Raw genomic sequence first — 17,876 nt, 5'->3', positions numbered from 1 at the left:
GGAGCGCTTCATGTCTCTGTTTATAACCTGCGATTATTACGCAATACACCGCCCAGGGGGAGTTCCAGAGCGGACCGGGGAACCACAGCGCCACCTGCAGCTCTGGAGGACAAACCAGCCCGATAGCACTTCATTCTAATATAATTAATTAATTACCACTTCATCACTCAGCCCTCCATCTTTTACCACCGCATCACTCATCCCTCCATCCTCTACCACTCCAGCACTGATCCATCCATTCATTACCATCTTCAGCACTCATCCATCCATTCATTACCATCTTCAGCACTCATCCCTCCATTCATTACCACATCACTCATACCTCCATCTTTTACCACCGCATCACTCATCCCTCCATCCTCTACCACTCCAGCACTGATCCATCCATTCATTACCATCTTCAGCACTCATCCATCCATTCATTACCATCTTCAGCACTCATCCCTCCATTCATTACCACATCACTCATACCTCCATCTTTTACCACCGCATCACTCATCCCTCCATCCTCTACCACTCCAGCACTGATCCATCCATTCATTACCATCTTCAGCACTCATCCATTCATTCATTACCATCTTCAGCACTCATCCCTCCATTCATTACCACTCCAGCACATCCCTCCATTCATTACCACTCCAGCACATCCCTCCATTCATTACCACTTCATCACTCATACCTCCATCTTTTACCACTCCAGCACTCATCCCTCTATTCAATACCACTCCAGCACTCATCCCTCCATCCTCTATAATTCTACCACTCATCCCTCCATCCTCCACTATTGATCCCTCTATCCTCTACCCCTCTGTCTGTATTCTACTGAACGAGTATTAAAATGTATTTTTTGATTTAAAGCACTTTTCACATATAAATGTAGATCCTCCATGTGGTTCTGCAGCAGCTCTGATTATTCAAAGTCTGGACTTCACAAGACCTCTGAAGGGGTTCTTTGGAATCTGGCACAATTATAGTAGGAGATTCTTTAATCCTTATTATGAAGTTGTAAGGTGGAGCCTCCATGGATCCCATTGAGATCTGGAGGGAATCTAAATTTCAACACCCTGAACTCCATGTTCCTCAGACGGTTCTTGTACAGTGTGGAGGTGCAGGGAGCTTTATCCTGCTGAAAGAGGGCACTTTTACAATAAACTGGTGTACCTGCAGGGGGTCTGGAACAATGTTTAGGTGGTAACATCCACATAAATACCAAGACTAAAAGTTTTAAACTAAAGGAACATCAGCCAGAGAATCACATTGCCTCCTCCGATTCACATTGGATCCGGTTCCAATCTGTACTCAAGACTTTTGATCCAATCACACTGATCTAATGGAGACTCATCTGATCTCATTGGATCATTAGACACACAAAAAAAAGAAAAAGGTGACAAACCACAAACAAAAAAAAAAATACAGACTTCAAATTTCTTTACATACTTTTCAAATTTATTTATAACAACCTGCAAATCTCATTTTTAAATTCCTAAACACACGTATGAGCGTCTACACGTTTCCCAGCTGTTCTTCACTGTTGCTAATTAAAACTAGTCCGATTGTGGATTATTATTATTATTATTTTAATTTTTAGAAAATTTCAATCAACATTAAAGAACAGCTGTGAGAAGCCACGTGATGGTTCTCCTCACCACCTTCACTGCAGACACCAGAACCAAAAGTCTCAGCAAGTATTTGATGTTGTTGTTTCTTTTCCAATTCAATAATGTGTGTGTGTGTGTGTGTGTGTATGTATACACTTCTTTTCCTCCTTTTTTAATCTTCAGCTTCTTCATCCTCAGGCTGTTCACCGTCCATCAGCAGAGCAGAATATTTACTGGCCAAGCTGAATTTCTGAAATAAAAGAAAATTAACCAAATTAATGAAAGTCAGTAGGAGTAAGACAGAGAACATGTGTGAATGAGAGGGAGGGAGCAGGTGGAGAAGATCCTGGAGAGGTGGAGGTACACGCTGGAGAGAAGGGAAATGAAAGTCAGTAGGAGTAAGACAAAGTACATGTGTGTGAATGAGAGGGTGGGCAGTGGAGGGGTGTGGTTGCAGGGAGAAGAGGTGGAGAAGGTGGAGGAGTTCAGGTACCTGGGGTCAACAGTGCAAAGTAATGGAGAGTGTGTTAGGGAAGTGAAGAAAAGAGTGCAGGCAGGGTGGAGTGGGTGGAGAAGAGTGATAGCAGGAGTGATTTGTGAAAGAAGAGGATCTGTGAGAGTGAAAGGGAAAGTTTATAGGACTGTGGTGAGACCTGAGATGTTGTATGGATTAGAGACAGTGGCATTGAGTAAAAGACAGGAGGTGGAGCTGGAGGTAGCAGAGCTGAAGATGTTGAGATGTTCGTTGGGAGTGACGACGATGGACAGGATTAGAAATGAGTTTATTAGAGGGACAGCACATGTAGGACGTTATGGAGACAAGGTGAGATTGAGAAGGTTTGTGCAGAGGAGGGACATGGGGTATATCAGTAGGAGAATGCTGAGGATGGAGACACCAGGAAGGAGGAAAAGAAGAAGATCAAGGAGGAGGTTTATGGATGTGGTGAGGGAAGACATGCAGGTAGTTGGTGTGAAAGAGGCAGATGTAGAGGACAGGGGGGTATGGAGACGGATGATCCGCTGTGGCGCCCCCTTTAGGGTAAATAATTAAACGTGTTGGACGTTCAGGACAGACACTGGAGGGTGTGGTGGACGTTCAGGACAGACACTGGAGGGTGTGGTGGACATTCAGGACAGACACTGGAGGGTGTGGTGGACATTCAGGACAGACACTGGAGGGTGTGGTGGACATTCAGGACAGACACTGGAGGGTGTGGTGGACGTTCAGGACTCACCGGAGCTGTAGGTTCCTCGTACTTCTTTGGCTCTGGTGCAGGTTTGGGTTCTCGATCTCGCTTGCTTTCTTTCCTGATAATCAGTAACACAAACAGGTAAACTGTCAGATCAATAAATAATCATTAAATAAACAAATATGTAAAGCAAACAAATTTTATTTTTTTATAAAAAAACCTGAAATTTATGACACTGACGTTTCTATTGATTCTCGTTGTCTGTCTTTAGGACAGTCTCCTCCTCGATCACCTCCTCGACCCCTTCCTCCTCCTCTCAGTGCCCCTCCCCCCTGACACACGCCCTTTTCCCGTCCAACACCGTCCACCTGATTCTCATCTACAGTTCACACACACACACAGACACACTTGTTATTTCAGCTGCATGTTTGTTAATGTATGTACAGTGTGTGGGCGTGGCTTTCCAACCTTTACCAGAGAAGTGCTCATCTGAATTTACAGAGCTGCAAAGAACAAAAATAAACAAAAGGTTAATGCAACGTAAAACCAGCGATGATAAAGATAAGCGCTCTGATTTCTCACCTGCCATCTGTGCTGCCAGGTGCGGATGAAGGTGCGGGGTTAGCTCCGCCCCTTTTCGCCCAGGCGTTCTCCTTTGGGGGCGGGGCCGGCATCACCTTCAGCGGCAGGGCTCCCTGATTGGGGGAGGTCGGTTGGCGGGACCTGGGAGAGGTGGGTTCATCCACTTCGTTTTCTGAATGCTCGCTTTCCGGATACTTAGAACCTGCACAGAAAAATTTATAAGCAATGTCCAAATACAAAAATAAATAAAATAAATAAATAAAAGCAGCAAACAGCAGCGATCAGCAGGTGGGTTTTGGGGGACCTGCTGATCGCTGCTGTTTGCTGCTTTTATTTATTTATTTTAACTTTTACCACCAATAAGATTTGCACGCCATTAAATGTCTCACGTTAATTATAAATGTGGAGGTGCTTAATGAATGGCAGCGTGTAATAAATAATGATGCCCCCTGCTGTCCGTGTGGTGATCTGCACCAACATTTCTACAAGAGCAAATAAATAAACATGCAAAAGCAAAACAAGAATGCAAAAAAATTTGTGAAAAACCAATAACTAACAAATAAATATTTTAAATAAACAAGCAAATAAATACATATCCATTGTTTGAAGCACTATACACATAAAAATGATTGAATAAACTGGAAAAAATTAAGCAAAAATGAAAACAAATCAGCAAAACATTTTATGAACCTATAACTATATAAAAATATATACAAACAATTAATCCCCCCCCTCCTTTACTTGAACTGGGAGACCCCCTAGACTGAATGAATCTCCACACTATCTACTGGAACATCTTCCCAGAAGAGTGGAGCTCATTACAATGTGGAATGAGATGTTCATGTATTACTATCTAAACCAGTCAGATGTGACAAGTGTGTGTGTGTGTGTGTGTGTGTGTGTGTGTGTGTTAATGTTACTGTACCTCCTTGGTATGTGGATTCACTGGCTGTTTGTTCTTGGTTGGTGGGCGTGGCCTCACTGCGCCAGCTCGGGTCCCTGCACACAACATTACAGATTAGAGGTGGTCCAAAACGAGTTTACTCTGGTTTACAGATGAGGTTCAAGGCTGGTTAAAGGCTCAACAACAATACAGTTCCAAAATGTTATTTACATTCTCTTTCTCCAACGAATGATATTTAAAGAATAAAAAAAAAAAAATACAAGGTTAGACCTGGGGTCGACCTCAGTAAACAAAACAGCCATCTTGGTCCTACCAAAACATATTTAACCTTTACATGAACAGAACACAATTTGCGGTCCGATGCAGATTTATGGTAGCCGCCTGGGTGCACCACTAGGTGGCACTAGTGTGATTTCTGTTGGATGTTAGCAATGTATACCTTTTAGTCCCTGAGACGTGGAAGTGCTGCCTGGCAATGGGAGAGCGACGTCATGGAATAGATGCTCTGATATTCTATTGAGCGATTGTTCCACACTAGTGACTGTTGTGTAGTTTGGAGACTTTATCCGCTGTATGAAGTGATATTTTGCGCTGATTAGTTTTCTGCAGCAGTACTGAAAACGTGCTCCAGGAAACTTCTCAGCAAATGCTGTGTGCTTCTTCTGAAAATGAGGCTCTATTGTATATCGAGCATGCCTGGGGCAGGACAGCATGTATTAATCTGTCCACGCAGGGTTAAACACTGTTTTCATCTGCCTTTTTGTAGATTTATCCATGGTTTGCTTACGAAAGCAGGGGTCTGGACCTCACTATCAGCTACTCAAGGGTCAAGGTGTAGGAAGAGGATAGTGAGTGGACGTATGGATTAATACAGTGCTTCTCAAACTTTTTCAGCAGGAGGTCCCCTTGTGTAGGGTGAATACTTTTGTGGTCCCAAAACAAAACTCATAACACAAACTATCCTCAAACTTACAATTTTACTTTTTAAATTGTACCAAAACATGTGAATGTGTACAATGGTGGAACATCAATTCTGTTTGTAGTCTTATTTCTCTGATGTTGGAAAAATTCTTTTTTTTAAATTCTACATTTCATAATGGGCATTCAACTTTTTACATTTAGATGTAGTAAATGGTCACTGGCTCAAATGTTTGTTTTGTCATTCTAAAAATTTATCTATTTAAAAGTCTTATTATTTACCGGCGTGTTCACGGCTAACCTTTCTGTGCATCAACGGAGGATATTTACTTTTTTATTTTCCTATTTTTTATTCATAGTTTACATAGGCTGACAATCCTGACATACAGGCAAAATTAATTTATTTAAAATAATTAATATAGATTTTAGAATTTCTATGCGCCCCCTGGTGGCCCTCAAGGGGATTGCAGCCCCCGGTTAGAAAGCCACTGGTTTAAATAGACAAAACTATTATAAAGGGTTTTCCCTTCAAAACGCTGTGTAACAAAAATAGTTTGATATATAAACAGTTAAATAGTTATGGTTAGAGTACAAATGAAGGATAAGAACTTAAAGCCCGGGACACACCACGCTGCTGGTCGACCGTGTGACAGTGACGGGAGGTTTTTGAGTGTCGATTGGCTTCTGTTTTCAGGCAGAATTTTTGATTGTTGAGAGTTTGAGTGGCTATTCAGTTTAGCAAATGAGCACACGTAGAAAAAAAAACACCCAAAACCGAGAGCAAACGACAACGGAGTAAAAAGGGAACGCGCAAATACTTGCCGTCATTCTTGCTCTTATCTTTGCAACACGAGAGAAAAAAAAAAAAGCTACACGGATCTGTAATCACTGTTTGGATGCTGAATACAGACTACTGCCACCTGCTGGTATGGGAGAGTTAAGTCTATGCACTGTACACACACACACACACACACACACACACACACACACACACACACACACACACACACACACACACACACACACACACACACACACACACAGAGGAGATGAAGTAAATACAGCGCACTGCCTGAGGTAGAAGTGCGTTTAGTCTGTAAACTGTGTTTGTTTAGTCTCTGCCTCACACTTTGGGCACTTATAATTTTTATTCTTAAACTTGAAAACCAATACCATAGGTAGTAAAAAAAATAATAAATAGAGACTAGAGTTAGCGCAGTGTCACTGTGGCGACAGATTCACACATGATGGGGTCTGACAAATGTAAACATCAAGGTACATTTTTACATTTATTTAATCTATTCAATTTGTGCAGGAATTAATTTAATCAATTCCTCGATTTAATGAATATAATAATATATTGCATTATTTTATTGTATTTTGTATGAAATCTATTTTTTAACCAAGCAATTCTTTTATTTAAAATTGTTTTAAAATGTAAACTGTTGATGTTCACAAATGTTTATAATAATAAACTGTGTTAACTGATCAGTTCAGGTAGAACACTGAACTACAGAGTTACTATAAATAACCTAAAACACAAAATTTCATGGCCATCCACTCAAATCACTCATTTACATTTTATAATTAACATTTCTATTTATATAATACTAAATATTCTACTGGATTTATTTATTCTTTCTTAGAAATGATTTATGCAAAAATAAATAAATAAAAGGTTTATGTTTACAAAGGAGAAGTGAGCAGAAGTTTGTGCACCCTCAGGACAAAATATATAAAGATTCAGCTTGTTTATTTTAACGTTTTAATGAGGCTGGTTTTTTAATTCATGAGTAAAATTTCTTGGAGAAAGCATTGACCTCTAGGCTGCCCCCTAGAGGTCATCTGTAGTTAGTATGGTTACCATGCACGGCTGATCTCTCGATTAAGATGCCTGAAACTACCACACAAATGGAAAAACTCAAATCACATTCATAATGTTATTTCATGTATAACTCCATTCTCCTGGTCCTTACCGGTCTCGAGGTCTTCTCTCTGGAGGTCTGGATTTGTCCTCATCCAGCTGTCTATGCATTCGGTCCTGCTCTTTCTTCAGACGCTCCTCCACTTCCCTCTCCTTGGCCGCTGTATCCACGGGTTTGGCGGCACCGAATATAGAGGCGGAGCGGCTCGGGTTGGTCTGAGGGGACAAACCACCACCGCTCGGCTCCTCCTCTTTCGGAACGCTGCGGGGTTTCAGGTTTAGTTTGGGTCTCTGAAGAGGAGCTGAGAGGAAACACAGTGATGTAATGTAATCAGTATCAACAATATAAACCCACACAGTGCATGTGGAAATGTGAAAACTTTCCCCACATGTAACAGCTCTATTCCAAAATGGATATGAAATTCCTTAAATTCATTTTTTTCCTTAAATATTCTACAAACAAAACCCCATAATGACAAAGTGAAAGGAGTGTTTGAAATCTTTGCAAATGTATAAGAAAAAAACTAAAGTGTAAATAACCATCACAGCTTTTGCTCAATACTTTTTTGTTGAAGCACTTTGGCACCAATTACAGCCTCAAGTCTTTTTAAGTTACTTTTTGAGGCAATTTCTTCCATTCTTCTTAGCAGAACCTCTCGAGCTCCATCAGGTTGGATGTAGAGTGTTGACATTTTCAGATCTCTTCAGAGTCGTTCAATCAGGTTCAAGAGTCGTCCTGTAGACATTTCTTTGTTATCTTGGCTATGTGCTGAGGGTCGTTGTCCTGTTGGAAGATGAACCGTCACCCCCGTCTGAGGTCCAGATCACTCTGGAGAAGGTTTTCATCAAGGACGTCTATGTATTCATCTTTCCCTCAATCCTGACCAGTCTCTCAGTTCCTGCTACTGAAAAACATCCACACAGCATGATGCTGCCACCACCATGCTTCACTGTAGGGACGGTATTGGCCAGGTGATGAGCAGTGCCTGGTCTCCTTCAGAGATGACGCTTGGCATTCAGGCCAAAGAGTTCAATCTTTGTTTCTCATTAGTTTGAGAGTCCTTTAGGTGCCTTTTGGCAAACACCAGGCTGTCATGTGCCTTTTACTGAGGAGTGGCTTCCATCTGGCCACTCTACCATACAGGTCTGATTGGTGGAGTGCTGCAGAGATGGTTGTTCTTCTGGAAGGTTCTCCTCACTCCACGGAGAAACACTGGAGCTCTTTCAGAGTGACCATCGAGTTCTTGGTCAAGGCCCTTCTCTCTGATCACACATTTTGCCCAGGCAGCTCCGCTCCAGGAACAGTCCTGGTGATTCCAAACTTCTTCCATTTACGGTTAATAGAAGCCACTGTGCACACTGGGACCTTCAAAGCTGCAGAAATGTTTGTGCCCTTCCCCAGATCTGTGCCTTAATACAATCCTGTCTCGGCGGTCTACAGACATTTCCTTGGACTTCATGGCTTGGTTTGTGCTCTGACATGCACTGTAACTGTGGGACCTTCTATAGACAGTTGTGGGTCTTTCCAAATCATGTCCAATCATATGAATTTACCACAGGTGGACTCCATTCAAGTTGTAGAAACATCTTAATGATGGATCAGTGGAAAAAGGATGCACCTGAGCTAAATTTTAAGTGTCATGGCAACGACTGTGATACTTATACACGTGATTTTTTTATAAATTCGCAAAGATTTAAAACAAACGTCTTTCATGTTGTTTTAATCCATTTTGGAATAAAACTAACATAAAATATGAAAAAAGTGAAGCACTGTGAATACTTTCCCAATGTGTGTGTGTGTGTGTGTGTGTGTGTGTGCAATTATTTATATTTTATATATACATATATATATATACACACATAATAATATGTATATATATATTTTTTTATTTAACCTTTATTTAACCAGGTTAGTCTCATTGAGATATAGAATCTCTTTTTTCAAGAGAGACCTGGCCAAAATAGCAGAACAAAATTAAATCACACAATCACAAAACAAACAGAAATGCAAAAGACAACTCAAGTGCATTTCAATTTAAATAAAAGTGCCATTAATTAAAACATTTGCACGTGTGGATAGACTCATGTTCTATAGATTTAACATGATCTTTAAAATCATTTAAGGAAATTAGACACTGTAGCTTTAGTGATTTCTGTAGGTCATTCCAAGTTGAAGGTGCAAAAAACATAAAAGCCTTTTTGAACAACTCTGTCCTAGCTTGAGGAACATCCATAATCCATAAGTACTCTGTACAAAAGAAAGAAATTTGGATATGTAGCCTGGCAGCCTGCCTATAATACCCTTATATATAAAAATATAAAAGGTGAGTAAGCTGGCGATTTGACAGAGAGGGCAAATTCACTTTGGAGTAAAGAGTACAATGATGCGTGAAAGGTCTTCAATTTGAAATAAACCTTAAAGCTCCATGAAACACAGCATCCAACATCTGAAGACACTTTGATGGGGCATTTATATACAACAGACCAACATGATCAATAATAGAGAGAAATGTGGCATCAACTAGCCTTTTTCTAGCAGAAAAAGTAAAACAAGTTTTGTTCCTAAAGAAAAAACCTAGCTTCAATTTCAACTTTTTTTTACTAGATTCTGTATATGAAGCTCAAAAAAAAAGGTGCTCATCAATTAAAAATCATAAATATTTATAAGATGAAACTACCTCAATTGTTTTACCCTGGTCAGGTCAATATTTGGGTCTTACTCTTTTTTTTCCCTTGAGTTTGAAAAGACCATTACTTTGGTCTTCTCTGCATTATCAAAAGCAGTTTGCAAGCATTTATACGCCTTCCTAATGGTAGCTGCACAACAATAAATGACCGGATCATCTGCATAAAAATGGAAAGATGCATGTTGAACATTTTCCCCTGGACAGTTTATATAAATAGTGAATAAAAGTGGCCCTAGAATGGAGCCTTGCGGGACCCCTTTACAGATTGATAAATATTTTGCCGTTAGGCCATCAACTTGCGTAGCTTGAGTCCTATCAGCGAGGTAGTTAATAAACCAGAGTGTTGAGATATACCTATACTGATCAGTCTCTGCACTAATATACTATGGTCAACAGTGTCAAATGCTTTGGACAAATCAATGAACATAGACACACAGTGTTTTATCATCAAGTGCTTTGACTATATCATTAATTACTATTATAGTAGCAGTGGTAGTGCTGTGTTTTTTCCTAAAACCAGATTGATACTTAGATAAAATTGACTGAGCATTTTAAATACTCTTTCACTTGTTCACTAACCAAAGATTCCAACACTTTGGCCAAAGCTTAAAGTTTGGAAATAGGTCTATAAATTATTTAATTATATATTATATAATGTTAAATAAAAATATAAATATATAAACCAGAGAGCATCTACTACCTCTCTCCTCCCGTCTTTCATCCCGCCTTTCATCCCGTCTTTCATAGCGGTCCTCTCCGTATCGATCTCCATCTCGTCGGTCATCAAAATCACGCCTGTAGCCGGTGCCGAAAGCTCGCCGTCCTCCTCCTCCACTACGGGAGTCATACCCTGTGAGTCACATGACCATGAGTTTATTGGGCCTCAGTTCTGTAGATGAACATTGATAATGGATATAAAAGCCGTGGACCGCTCACCTCCACGTTCATAGTCCCGGCCTCCTCGGTCATCATAGCGCTCCCGATCGTCATAGCGATCCCTGCGGTCTCGGTCGTCAAAGCGATCACGGCCGCCAAAGCGATCGTCACGTCGTGACTCGAACCGGTCACGTGACTCTGAGAAAGAAAGGAGAGTTTATAAACAATTACGGTGTGATTATTATAATTAATTATGTGATTATTAACGCACTCTCTCCAAATCCTTCATCCTGGTCTCCACTGGGACGAGCCCTCCAATCAGAATCCGTCTTATCAGGCCCGCTGTCGATGCCACGCCCACGGTCTCGGTCACGGCCCGACATCATACCCCCGTCTCGCTCTGCAGAGGAAACACGCCAACGTAATCAGAGACCAGCAAATCAACACACATGCATGCAGTAATTTATTTTTTTAATGCTTTATTCTCATAGCTGCAGGATTTTTATATCAATTTGTTTAAACGAACCACCTGAAAAAATTATTATTATAAAATAATATTATATATATTATATAAAATAATTATAAATTATTTTAATTTTCTGGGCGCTTTATTATTACACATTGTGCATTATTATTATTATTTCTTTTTTTATTCAAGTGAAAATATTAATTTTTATTCTGCCACAAACATGATGAAAACAAGATGAATAAAAAAAAATGTAATGTTCAGAAACAGGTTTTATTTTTCTCTGACAGTTACTGAATAATGTGAAGATCCTCATCTTCATATTATAAAGTGTGAGCTCTCAGTCTCTCCCCACATCTTTACTCACCTTTGTCATTAGACTGATCTGCAATATCGACCCGAATCCTTCTGTTCCCCAGGTTCTACACACACACACACACACACACACACACACACACACAAAAAATTAACACGGTGATGGTGATGGTGATTATGGTGGTGATAATAGTGATGGTAAGGATTATGGTGGTGATGGTGGAGAGAATAGTAATGGTATTGGTGGTGATTTTGATGGTAAGGATTATGGTGGTGATAATAGTGATAGTAAGGATTATGGAGGAGATAATAGTGATAGTATTGGTGGTGATGATAATAGTGATGGTAAGGATTATGGTGATGATAATAGTGATGGTATTGGTGGTAATGATAATAGTGATGGTAAGGATTATGTTGGTGATGGTGGAGATAATAGTGATGGTATTGGTGGTGATGATAATAGTGATGGTAAGGATTATGGTGATGATAATAGTGATAGTAAGGATTATGTTGGTGATGGTGGAGATAATAGTGATGGTATTGGTGGTGATGATAATAGTGATGGTAAGGATTATGGTGATGATAATAGTGATGGTATTGGTGGTAATGATAATAGTGATGGTAAGGATTATGGTGGTGATGGTGGAGATAATAGTGATAGTATTGGTGGTGATGATAATAGTGATGGTAAGGATTATGGTGATGATAATAGTGATGGTATTGGTGGTAATGATAATAGTGATGGTAAGGATTATGGTGATGATAATAGTGATAGTAAGGATTATGGTGGAGATAATAGTGATAGTATTGGTGGTGATGATAATAGTGATAGTAAGGATTATGGTGATGATAATAGTGATGGTATTGGTGGTAATGATAATAGTGATGGTAAGGATTATGGTGGTGATGGTGGAGATAATAGTGATGGTATTGGTGGTGATTTTGATGGTAAGGATTATGGTGGTGATAATAGTGATAGTAAGGATTATGGTGGAGATAATAGTGATAGTAAGGATTATGGTGGAGATAATAGTGATGGTATTGGTGGTGATGATAATAGTGATGGTAAGGATTATGTTGGTGATGGTGGAGATAATAGTGATGGTATTGGTGGTGATTTTGATGGTAAGGATTATGGTGGTGATAATAGTGATAGTAAGGATTATGGTGGAGATAATAGTGATGGTATTGGTGGTGATGATAATAGTGATGGTAAGGATTATGGTGATGATAATAGTGATGGTATTGGTGGTAATGATAATAGTGATGGTAAGGATTATGGTGGTGATGGTGGAGATAATAGTGATGGTATTGGTGGTGATGATAATAGTGATGGTAAGGATTATGGTGATGATAATAGTGATGGTATTGGTGGTAATGATAATAGTGATGGTAAGGATTATGGTGGTGATGGTGGAGATAATAGTGATGGTATTGGTGGTGATTTTGATGGTAAGGATTATGTTGGTGATGGTCATTACTGTAATAATGGTGATGATTGTGATGAACATGATGGTGTAAAGAACAGTGTAACTCTACCTCCTCATTGAGAGTGAGTGCACTGAGCAGTGACTCCACATCATCAAACTCAGCATATCCAAAGCCCTTCAGTCTCTCAGGGTTACTAGGTTCACGTGGCAACCTCACAGCACTGATCTGAGAGCGCGCACACACACACACAGATTTTACACACTTATTCTCTTATGGTTGTGTTTCAAAACATAAAACAGACACAGTCTTCCCAAGAGTTTAACCTGGAGCACCGTGTGATGCTACAAAACATTAACAAAAATATTTATTTTTAATTACTGTGAACACACAACCCCTCTACCGAAAAGTAGCACTATGTGGGGTGCCATTACTTTATACATAAAGCATTACAAAAATATGGCCTGACAGTTTTTCCTGTGCTTGTTACAGCCATTTGTGTTAATATGATCACATATGGGAGTTAAACAGTTATTGGACTGCACTCGTCTCACCGCAAGTCCTCTGAAGAACTGTTTGATGGACTCTTCGCTGACATCGTAGGGCAGATTTCCGAGGAAGGCGGTGTAAGGTGGGCTGCGGGGCAGACGGGAGCGGTCCACGTTGGGCTCCCGGGCTGCACGAGGAGCCGTAGGTAGGATGGAGCGATCGATGGGCGGGGCACGATACGAATCTTCTGCAGTGTGCCAGGAAGTGGACACTGCATGAGAGATAAGTGTGTGTTTCATAGAGGAGAAAACCACAATCCTCAGAGAGAACCAAAACAGAACGTAAACAATATATACACCGCATAACGGTCATGAGGTAACTCGGGATTAATCACAACTTAATCATGCATTTTTATCTGTTCTAAATGTACCTTACATTAATGCTTTTCAAGTGCTTATTATTCTAATCAACATGCGCATATACAAATATTGATGCTTCATGCAAATGTATGTTTATTTATTATTAGTGAAGACAAACTCAACATAGAGCATGAAGACTAAATATTCTTGTAAATGTTTTAAAGTAATTATGGTGTTTTAAATGACGCATATCTTAAAAAAACACCAAACCAAACTTTTGCTATGTTTCCACACGGACGGTTTTTATTGCCGGACATATGCGTCATGGAGGATTTCGGTGCTGATTTGAAACTTGGTGTGTCAGTAAAACAAATGTTTAGTGATTAAAAATGAGTTTTTGGAGGACGTCCTGATTAAATGCGTGCCGCGTCGAAGGTTTTAATTTCACCACTTTTAATTTATAGAAATGGAAAAACAAATGTGCGTTGCATTTAATCGTGCGTTAATAAACATTTGTGCCGTTAAAATTAATTTGCGTTAATGTGTTATTAACATTAATTTTGACAGCCCTAAAATATAATATATATTTGGGCAGCTAGATCTAAAGAGATCATGAAGTTCACAAGTCAAGGTTTACTCAAGGTCTGGAATGTATTAATGTATCAATAAATAAAATAAACAAACAAACAAAGCAGCTAATTCTTCCCATAGACCTGACACACTAGCTGCACATGCATATGAATCTCCTGCTCACCTTCTCCATCGAGGTCTTCGGTCTCATCCGCCCAGCTCGTGGGCTTCACGGCGGGATACGCCTGCGGTGCTGAACCGCTGCTGTCCTCCGCCAGGAAGTCCGTTAGAGTTAAAGTCTTCCCCTTCTTCTTAGTCTTCTTAGCTGCAGAAAACACGAGTAAAAATTCAGATATAACTATTATAACAATCCCATTTCATACTGGTTGAGTTGTGATTGGTCAGGGTGTTGATTTATTCTCTTAGACAGCTGCTCTGACAGTAGGGTGTGTTTACAGGTTATGCTGTGGTGTAAGAGGAATAAAACCCTGCAGGACATGCTGTTACACCATGTGGACTTCAAGATAAATACCAGTCTGTGTGTGAAGTGCGATAAAGCACCGACCTCTTATACTGATAAAACACAAAAACGTTTTCTTTCTCGTAGGTGACGCCCAGCTTCTTCTTTTTTTTTTTTTTACAGACAATATGCCCAAAGGTTTGTGGACACCTAAGCACATGTGCCTCTTTTTAAACACCATATTCCACAGTGAGCCTCCATTTACTGTTATAATAAACTCCACTCATCTGGGAAGAGGATCCACTTGATTTTGATTTCTTCCAACAAAAGTAAAGTCAGGTAGTGATGTAGGGGAGGAGGCCTGGGGTGCAGTCAGTGCTCACATTCATTCATGTTCAACAAGGTTCAAGCTCTTCAGCAGGAGATCTTCCGATCCAACCCACAGATCTTAATGGAGCTGGATTTGTGCACAGGGACATTGTCATGCTGGAACGGGTCTTGGGTCTAACGAGAGTTAGCGCAGCGTCACTGTGGCGACTCGCTCCGTACCGGAAATACGATTTCCACTGTGTATACATGAACAGGCTAAAGAACCCACAGTGCTAACCAGGAAGTAGCTAAGCGGCTAACGCTATCGATTCTTTAGCCTTTTACAAATAGGGTGTAACACATGTAAACTATTTCATCTAACATTTATTTAATTGTATTGCAGCTAATAAATTTGTGCCAAATCTATTGATTGCTCAACTTAAAATCATAAACACATTACATTTATTTATTCTATTTATTTATAAAATATTTTATATATTACATTTAACTGGCAGGCATTTTATTTAAAATTGTTTCAAAGATGTAAACTGTTGATATCACAAATGTTAATAATATTTATAATAATAATAATAATAATAATAAATGAAATCACAAGAAATTGTGTTTTTCAACCCCCCACCCCCTCCCCCCCTGTACCACTAATAACCCATTAATATCTCACATTATCTGAGAACATGCACGTGTGCTCCTGGTGTAATCAGACGGCCGTGGAAGTATGAAAAGGAAGGAATCGGATGCGTCTCGCTCCAAAATCTCAGACTAAAGCCTTTATCAGAAGAAGATGTTATACTTGAATCTAAGGTCTAGGGTCAGAGTCACGGTCTGGATCGAACACATCTGATGGTTTGGATCAGACACACTGAAAACAGATGTGTGACTGCTGCTGCACTAATATCAGAAATGCTTTAATAAAGTAGTCACTTAGTCTGCTGCAAAAAAACCTCGACTACACACAGCGTTCACACAATCCGACAACAAAACCAACTGATCCACTGACACTTCCTGGGTGTGTCTCCGGGGTGTGTCCTGCGTGACAAGTCCTGCAGTCTGATTGTTGACGGGTGAATATTTGTACTGGATCACAAACTATTCCGATCCCAATCAGGCTAAATTACGAGTGACTTCGTGTCCCCTCGAAAAAACAAAACAAAACGTTGCACAACCTCTGGGGCGTGAACCCGTACGACGTGACACCGGACCGCTCTCTCCACACTCGGACACAGATCGGATTTCACGCAGTGTGCATGTAAACACGGGGGTTATATCCAGAGCGCCTGGTTATAGGAGACAAAATAAACAGCTGATCCCTGAACGCACGGACTTGATCAGATGCACGTGCTAGAGGACATTAAGCATATTTTTAAATTCGGATTAAGAGCAGAATTAGAGGTCACGTGACCGGCGCAAACCGCCAATAAACGTGTATTCGGACATCCCAGACACTGAAACTCACGAGGAACAGAGCCTGGTTTAGAGGCACGTGTGTCACGTATGGGAGGAGGAGGAGGAGGATGTACACAGCCATTTTGAACACAGACTCGATCCTTTGTTGGTTAATTAACGCAATTAATCAATTAAACCGTATATTAAAACTAAACAAGTAGGTTTTTATTTTATTATTATAATATTGTTTTTATGCACAACCCGCTTTCGCGTCTTCGGAGCGAATCGTAACACACCGCTTGCGCATTACACGTGTGTGTAAAAAAAAAAAAAAAAAGAACCATCCCTCCGCAGTGCGCGTGCGCGGAAACGGCACCTCGTCATCCGCACGCATGTGCACGCGCGTACACGCACGCGCGCCATCGCGCTGCGCAGAAGAAACCGCACGTTTCGGTTCTATTTATTGGTCATTAGTTACAAATTACATACCCGTGAACAGCAAACAAAAACGAAAAGAAAAACCCCAAACACACAGACTGAGCGAGCGGCAGTGCGAGAGCAGAGACACAGCAGGTCCATGAGTTGCTAGCGGGTTAGTCAGTTAGCTAGCCGGCTACACTCCGCCTGGTCAGGCTAACACGCCGCCTGCTTACACTAAACACCCCGTTTTTAAAATATTTTCTCCAGGAAATGTCTCACTGCCCATCACCAGATAACAAACACACATTTATACAAAATAATCACGCGTCCGAAAATCCTGCTTTATGCTTTTCTGTGAAATTTCAGACACCCCGCAAGTGCACATTCAGCTCACCTGACGCCGCCATGTTGGAAAGTGAGCACGTCACCGAGAACCCGGATGAAGGCGTGTTGCGTCACAGAGGCGCGTATGAACAACGTCCAGGGTTGTGTTTAATTTTTGTGTTTTACTGCAAATAGAAATTCAACAAGAAATAATCACAAGACAGATTTAAAAAAAAGAGAAGAGAAGATCGACCTTTAGATAATACACCAACACAGAATCATAGAAAAGTATAACACTTATTAATAATTATAAACAGTATAAAAACATTAATACTACCATAAAATAAAAAAGGTAAACAATGACAACAAAATAAAGAAAAAGGAGGAAAAAATTGGCATTTAGAATTCATTGAAGATTTACAAACAAGATTTTAAAACCTTTTTTTAGACAATTGGATCAGTTACAGATTTTGCTCAAGTTCTTTCATGGGAGAGAGGGGGGGGACAGAGAGAGAGAGAGAGAGAGAGAGAGAGAGAGAGAGAGAGAGAGAGAGAGAGAGAGGGAGGGAGAAGAGAGAGAGAGAGGGAGAAGAGAGAGGGAGAAGAGATAGAGAGAGAGGGAGAAGAGAGAGAGAGAGGGAGAAGAGAGAGAG

General features: G+C 40.3%; 2 protein-coding genes across 7 annotated transcripts in view; both read right to left on the bottom strand.

Annotated features, from left to right (window-relative positions):
- The window catches only part of slc48a1b (solute carrier family 48 member 1b), a 6,071-nt gene extending 5,967 nt beyond the window's left edge, over window positions 1-104 (bottom strand). Inside the window, exon 1 of the mRNA XM_083561446.1 lies at window positions 1-104. This exon is cut by the window's left edge and continues 284 nt beyond it. The gene's annotated coding sequence lies outside the window, so the exon portion shown is untranslated.
- A 1,320-nt stretch (window positions 105-1,424) lies between these two features.
- On the bottom strand, window positions 1,425-17,413 carry eif4bb (eukaryotic translation initiation factor 4Bb). Of its 6 annotated transcripts, none has more exons than XM_083563226.1 (15): window positions 17,294-17,413; window positions 14,491-14,631; window positions 13,443-13,648; window positions 13,000-13,116; window positions 11,513-11,567; window positions 10,951-11,079; window positions 10,740-10,877; window positions 10,504-10,653; window positions 7,169-7,418; window positions 4,296-4,369; window positions 3,371-3,572; window positions 3,257-3,291; window positions 3,029-3,167; window positions 2,834-2,906; window positions 1,425-1,848 (listed from the first exon to the last, which is right to left on the bottom strand). In XM_083563226.1, exons 1-15 carry the CDS (start codon window positions 17,304-17,306, stop codon window positions 1,771-1,773), a joined length of 1,800 nt encoding a protein of 599 aa, XP_083419352.1. In that variant the 5' UTR covers window positions 17,307-17,413; the 3' UTR covers window positions 1,425-1,770. The 6 variants fall into 6 exon arrangements, with proteins under 6 accessions (XP_083419352.1, XP_083419353.1, XP_083419350.1 ...); XM_083563227.1 differs by having other exon boundaries at window positions 3,263-3,291; XM_083563224.1 differs by having other exon boundaries at window positions 17,270-17,321.
- Window positions 17,414-17,876: the final 463 nt, after the last annotated feature.

The sequence above is a fragment of the Silurus aristotelis genome, assembly GCF_946808225.1.
Source record: "Silurus aristotelis genome assembly, chromosome: 2".
NCBI classification, from domain to species: domain Eukaryota; kingdom Metazoa; phylum Chordata; class Actinopteri; order Siluriformes; family Siluridae; genus Silurus; species Silurus aristotelis.
This window is presented reverse-complemented; position numbering and strand designations above follow the sequence as displayed.

Coding starts and splice junctions, on each gene's coding strand:
- eif4bb (XM_083563222.1), bottom strand. CDS start 17,058: ATGGACCTGCTGTGTCTCTGCTCTCGCACTGCCGCTCGCTCAGTCT. Junction 11,080..11,512: donor AGATCAGTCTAATGACAAAG/GTGAGTAAAGAT, acceptor TTTCCTCTGCAG/AGCGAGACGGGGGTATGATG. Junction 3,292..3,370: donor CCTGGCAGCACAGATGGCAG/GTGAGAAATCAG, acceptor TGTTCTTTGCAG/CTCTGTAAATTCAGATGAGC.